The following is a 7,500-nucleotide window of genomic DNA, read 5'->3' on the forward strand; positions in this document are numbered from 1 at the left end:
ACACACACACACACACACACACACACACACACACAAACACACAAACACACACACGCGCACACACACACAATTTATTGTTGAGCATTACTATACAATACATATATGATACATTATAATACTATTCTACACTAAGACTTGAATGGAAGTTATACTGAGTAACTGGATGCACATGGTGGCTGTTTTACACACGTCTATCTCAACAGACTTGGTGCAGTTAAACTGTGGTTCATGAGGGTTAGGGTTAACCCTCTGCTTAGTGGCAGTACTGTACGGGCGTGGCTCATGAAGCCTCTGCTTAGTGGCAGTACTGTACGGGCGTAGACTCCACCACAAACACGTCATGTGACATCAATCACGTCAAAGGTTACGATACCCGATGACGGGCTGGACACAAGCATGGGGACGTCAGGGACAGATTTAACTGGAGATGAAGACGGACGTTCTCTCTCTGGAAGACTTACACTTTCGGGGATGGTGGGAAGTCCGTTGATGTCGGGCGCTATGAAGTATGAATGCTGTGGAAACACAAAGTACAGGAGGAGGGTCACTGATGGCGTAGCACGCCACTCACGCAGAAGAAGAAGAAGAAGAAGAAGACCGCCTTCACTGTGGGCCTGGATGAGTTGCTGAGCTGGTGTGTGAACGGCAGCGGGGCTTTCATCAGAGAGAGAGAGAGAGAGAGAGAGAGAGAGAGAGAGAGAGAGAGAGAGAGAGAGAGAGAGAGAGCGGCCTGGAGACGGAGGAGGCAGGGAGACTCTCGCTGGCAGCGCGTCTCCCCGAGAGACCAAAGAGAGACCAAAGCTGGGCAGATGTCTCCGCTGTAAAACTAGCTCTTTATTTTAGCATTAAAGACCCCGCGCACGTACGCACGCACAAATGCACCGCGCACGCGCCACGTGCGCACACACACATTGGGAGAGAGGATCACAGGGCTGCCTGTCTCACTTTGGGGGAGCAGAGCAGAGCAGGCTCGTGTTCGGATCAAAGGGCCTTGAGAGGCAGTGTACAGTAGGTACAGTAGGCTGGACGAAGCACTTTACTCCCGTCTATTTTCACTCTCTCTCCTTCTGCCTCCTGCAGTAGAGCTGTTTCAGATGTCTCCATCTGTTGCTATCTGCTCAAATAAAGTTTATATCACAACAGCTCTGGCTCAAACAAACAAACAAGGATTTGTTTCACACAACGGTAGAAAAGTTACTGGCGAGTAGTTTGTACGGCATCATTTGCACACTTGAAAGGAACACAACTTAACATACTACAGTATACTCACCCACACAGTGCTCACATGTTACATTCTGTATTGCTTTCACACACACACACACCTACCTCCAAAAATACTGTACATGAGCACAGGAGCGTGCACACACACACACACACACACACACACACACACACACAGACACAGACACAGACACAGACACACACAGACACACACACACACACACACAGACACACACAGACACACAAACACACCAGGTGTTAACATGCTTTCATGAATTGTACCCCAGAGTTGTGCACCTTAAAACAGAGCAGGGAAAATGAACACCACCACCTGAGAAAGAAGATGAAAAATAAAAGAGCCACGCTGCCTCACCTGTCCTTCCACTGCCTCACCTGTCCTTCCACTGCCTCACCTGTCCTTCCACTGCCTCACCTGTCCTTCCACTGCCTCACCTGTCCTTCCACTGCCTCACCTGTCCTTCCACTGCCTCAGCTGTCCTTCCACTGCCTCACCTGTCCTTCCACTGCCTCACCTGTCCTTCCACTGCCTCACCTGTCCTTCCACTGTCTCACCTGTCCTTCCACTGCCTCACTCCTCACCTGTCCTTCCACTGCCTCACCTGTCCTTCCACTGCCTCACCTGTCCTTCCACTGCCTCACCTGTCCTTCCGCTGCCTCACCTGTCCTTCCACTGCCTCACCTGTCCTTCCACTGCCTCACCTGTCCTTCCACTGCCTCACCTGTCCTTCCACTGCCTCACCTGTCCTTCCACTGCCTCACCTGTCCTTCCACTGTCTCACCTGTCCTTCCGCTGCCTCACCTGTCCTTCCACTGCCTCACCTGTCCTTCCACTGCCTCACCTGTCCTTGCAGAGAATAAGAGCCACGCTGCCTCACCTGTCCTTCCAGAGAATCAGACTGGTGCCTCACATGGTTACCAGAGACTTTTAGCTTATGCGCTCACCACAATTCTTCTAGTATTGCTAATCTAAACCAATGTTGTTCTCTAGCAGTGAAATATTAATATCAAGACGGAAGACTTGCAGGCAATAAATAGCTGCAATTCATCTTAATTCAACTTTTTTTTCTTTTTGTTTTCAAAAATTGAAATTGAAGTGATACTGTATGCCTCTTCAGAACGAGTGAGTCATACTGTCACTGTTCAACAGCCGATACTGCAAAGACCTTCTATTATACAGACTTCTATTATACAGACCTTCTATTATACAGACTTCTATTATACAGACTTCTATTATACAGACCTTCTATTATACAGACTTCTATTATACAGACTTCTATTATACAGACCTTCTATTATACAGACCTTCTATTATACAGACCTTCTATTATACAGACGTCTATTATACAGACCTTCTATTATACAGACCTTCTATTATACAGACCTTCTATTATACAGGGCTTCTATTATACAGACCTTCTATTATACAGACCTTCTATTATACAGACCTTCTATTATACAGACCTTCTATTATACAGACCTTCTATTATACAGACCTTCTATTATACAGACCTTCTATTATACAGACTTCTATTATACAGGGCTTCTATTATACAGACCTTCTATTATACAGACCTTCTATTATACAGACCTTCTATTATACAGACCTTCTATTATACAGACCTTCTATTATACAGACTTCTATTATACAGGGCTTCTATTATACAGACCTTCTATTATACAGACTTCTATTATACAGACCTTCTATTATACAGGGCTTCTATTATACAGACCTTCTATTATACAGACCTTCTATTATACAGACCTTCTATTATACAGACCTTCTATTATACAGACTTCTATTATACAGGGCTTCTATTATACAGACCTTCTATTATACAGACCTTCTATTATACAGACCTTCTATTATACAGACCTTCTATTATACAGGGCTTCTATTATACAGACCTTCTATTATACAGACCTTCTATTATACAGGGCTTCTATTATACAGACCTTCTATTATACAGACCTTCTATTATACAGACCTTCTATTATACAGGGCTTCTATTATACAGGGCTTCTATTATACAGACCTTCTATTATACAGACTTCTATTATACAGACCTTCTATTATACAGACCTTCTATTATACAGACCTTCTATTATACAGACTTCTATTATACAGACTTCTATTATACAGGGCTTCTATTATACAGACCTTCTATTATACAGACCTTCTATTATACAGGGCTTCTATTATACAGACCTTCTATTATACAGACCTTCTATTATACAGACCTTCTATTATACAGGGCTTCTATTATACAGACCTTCTATTATACAGACCTTCTATTATACAGACCTTCTATTATACAGACCTTCTATTATACAGACCTTCTATTATACAGGGCTTCTATTATACAGACATTCTATTATACAGGGCTTCTATTATACAGACCTTCTATTATACAGGCTTCTATTATACAGGGCTTCTATTATACAGACCTTCTATTATACAGACTTCTATTATACAGACCTTCTATTATACAGGGCTTCTATTATACAGACCTTCTATTATACAGACCTTCTATTATACAGACCTTCTATTATACAGACCTTCTATTATACAGACCTTCTATTATACAGACCTTCTATTATACAGACCTTCTATTATACAGACTTCTATTATACAGGGCTTCTATTATACAGACCTTCTATTATACAGACCTTCTATTATACAGACCTTCTATTATACAGACCTTCTATTATACAGACCTTCTATTATACAGACTTCTATTATACAGGGCTTCTATTATACAGACCTTCTATTATACAGACTTCTATTATACAGACCTTCTATTATACAGGGCTTCTATTATACAGACCTTCTATTATACAGACCTTCTATTATACAGACCTTCTATTATACAGACCTTCTATTATACAGACTTCTATTATACAGGGCTTCTATTATACAGACCTTCTATTATACAGACCTTCTATTATACAGACCTTCTATTATACAGACCTTCTATTATACAGGGCTTCTATTATACAGACCTTCTATTATACAGACCTTCTATTATACAGACCTTCTATTATACAGACCTTCTATTATACAGACCTTCTATTATACAGACCTTCTATTATACAGACTTCTATTATACAGACCTTCTATTATACAGACTTCTATTATACAGGGCTTCTATTATACAGACCTTCTATTATACAGACCTTCTATTATACAGACCTTCTATTATACAGACCTTCTATTATACAGACCTTCTATTATACAGGCTTCTATTATACAGACCTTCTATTATACAGACCTTCTATTATACAGACCTTCTATTATACAGACCTTCTATTATACAGACCTTCTATTATACAGACCTTCTATTATACAGGGCTTCTATTATACAGACCTTCTATTATACAGGGCTTCTATTATACAGACTTCTATTATACAGACCTTCTATTATACAGACCTTCTATTATACAGACCTTCTATTATACAGACCTTCTATTATACAGGGCTTCTATTATACAGACCTTCTATTATACAGACCTTCTATTATACAGACCTTCTATTATACAGGGCTTCTATTATACAGACCTTCTATTATACAGACCTTCTATTATACAGGGCTTCTATTATACAGACCTTCTATTATACAGACCTTCTATTATACAGACCTTCTATTATACAGACCTTCTATTATACAGACCTTCTATTATACAGACCTTCTATTATACAGGGCTTCTATTATACAGACCTTCTATTATACAGACCTTCTATTATACAGACCTTCTATTATACAGGGCTTCTATTATACAGACCTTCTATTATACAGACCTTCTATTATACAGACCTTCTATTATACAGGGCTTCTATTATACAGGGCTTCTATTATACAGACTTCTATTATACAGACCTTCTATTATACAGACTTCTATTATACAGGGCTTCTATTATACAGACCTTCTATTATACAGGGCTTCTATTATACAGGGCTTCTATTATACAGACCTTCTATTATACAGACCTTCTATTATACAGACCTTCTATTATACAGGGCTTCTATTATACAGGGCTTCTATTATACAGACTTCTATTATACAGACCTTCTATTATACAGACTTCTATTATACAGGGCTTCTATTATACAGACCTTCTATTATACAGGGCTTCTATTATACAGGGCTTCTATTATACAGACCTTCTATTATACAGGGCTTCTATTATACAGGGCTTCTATTATACAGGGCTTCTATTATACAGGGCTTCTATTATACAGACCTTCTATTATACAGGGCTTCTATTATACAGACATTCTATTATACAGACCTTCTATTATACAGGCTTCTATTATACAGACCTTCTATTATACAGACCTTCTATTATACAGACCTTCTATTATACAGACCTTCTATTATACAGGGCTTCTATTATACAGACCTTCTATTATACAGGGCTTCTATTATACAGACCTTCTATTATACAGACCTTCTATTATACAGACCTTCTATTATACAGGGCTTCTATTATACAGACCTTCTATTATACAGACCTTCTATTATACAGACCTTCTATTATACAGACCTTCTATTATACAGACCTTCTATTATACAGACCTTCTATTATACAGACCTTCTATTATACAGACCTTCTATTATACAGGCTTCTATTATACAGGGCTTCTATTATACAGACCTTCTATTATACAGACTTCTATTATACAGACCTTCTATTATACAGGGCTTCTATTATACAGACCTTCTATTATACAGACCTTCTATTATACAGACCTTCTATTATACAGACCTTCTATTATACAGACCTTCTATTATACAGGGCTTCTATTATACAGACCTTCTATTATACAGACCTTCTATTATACAGACCTTCTATTATACAGACCTTCTATTATACAGGGCTTCTATTATACAGACCTTCTATTATACAGACCTTCTATTATACAGACCTTCTATTATACAGACCTTCTATTATACAGGGCTTCTATTATACAGACCTTCTATTATACAGACCTTCTATTATACAGACCTTCTATTATACAGGGCTTCTATTATACAGACCTTCTATTATACAGACCTTCTATTATACAGACCTTCTATTATACAGACCTTCTATTATACAGACCTTCTATTATACAGGGCTTCTATTATACAGGGCTTCTATTATACAGACCTTCTATTATACAGACCTTCTATTATACAGACCTTCTATTATACAGGGCTTCTATTATACAGACCTTCTATTATACAGACCTTCTATTATACAGACCTTCTATTATACAGGGCTTCTATTATACAGACCTTCTATTATACAGGGCTTCTATTATACAGACCTTCTATTATACAGACCTTCTATTATACAGACCTTCTATTATACAGACCTTCTATTATACAGGGCTTCTATTATACAGACCTTCTATTATACAGACCTTCTATTATACAGACCTTCTATTATACAGACCTTCTATTATACAGACCTTCTATTATACAGACCTTCTATTATACAGGGCTTCTATTATACAGGGCTTCTATTATACAGACCTTCTATTATACAGACCTTCTATTATACAGACCTTCTATTATACAGGGCTTCTATTATACAGACCTTCTATTATACAGACCTTCTATTATACAGACCTTCTATTATACAGGGCTTCTATTATACAGACCTTCTATTATACATACCTTCTATTATACAGGGCTTCTATTATACAGACTTCTATTATACAGACCTTCTATTATACAGACCTTCTATTATACAGACCTTCTATTATACAGACCTTCTATTATACAGACTTCTATTATACAGACCTTCTATTATACAGACCTTCTATTATACAGACCTTCTATTATACAGACCTTCTATTATACAGACTTCTATTATACAGACCTTCTATTATACAGACCTTCTATTATACAGACCTTCTATTATACAGACCTTCTATTATACAGACTTCTATTATACAGACCTTCTATTATACAGACCTTCTATTATACAGACCTTCTATTATACAGACTTCTATTATACAGACTTCTATTATACAGACCTTCTATTATACAGGGCTTCTATTATACAGGGCTTCTATTATACAGACCTTCTATTATACAGACCTTCTATTATACAGACCTTCTATTATACAGGGCTTCTATTATACAGACCTTCTATTATACAGACCTTCTATTATACAGACCTTCTATTATACAGACCTTCTATTATACAGACTTCTATTATACAGACCTTCTATTATACAGGGCTTCTATTATACAGGGCTTCTATTATAC

The 7,500-nt window shown here is 37.8% G+C and overlaps 1 protein-coding gene across 1 annotated transcript in view; it reads right to left on the reverse strand.

Annotated features, from left to right (window-relative positions):
- Window positions 1-461: 461 nt before the first annotated feature.
- The window catches only part of LOC311328317 (DENN domain-containing protein 1B-like), a gene marked incomplete at both ends in the record, with an annotated part of 17,394 nt that continues 10,355 nt past the window's right edge, over window positions 462-7,500 (reverse strand). Inside the window, 1 exon segment of the mRNA XM_084462305.1 lies at window positions 462-515. Coding sequence (XP_084318431.1) covers window positions 462-515 — 54 coding nt within the window.

The sequence above is a fragment of the Borostomias antarcticus genome (assembly GCF_949987555.1).
Source record: "Borostomias antarcticus genome assembly, contig: scaffold_721, whole genome shotgun sequence".
NCBI classification, from domain to species: Eukaryota; Metazoa; Chordata; class Actinopteri; order Stomiiformes; family Stomiidae; genus Borostomias; species Borostomias antarcticus.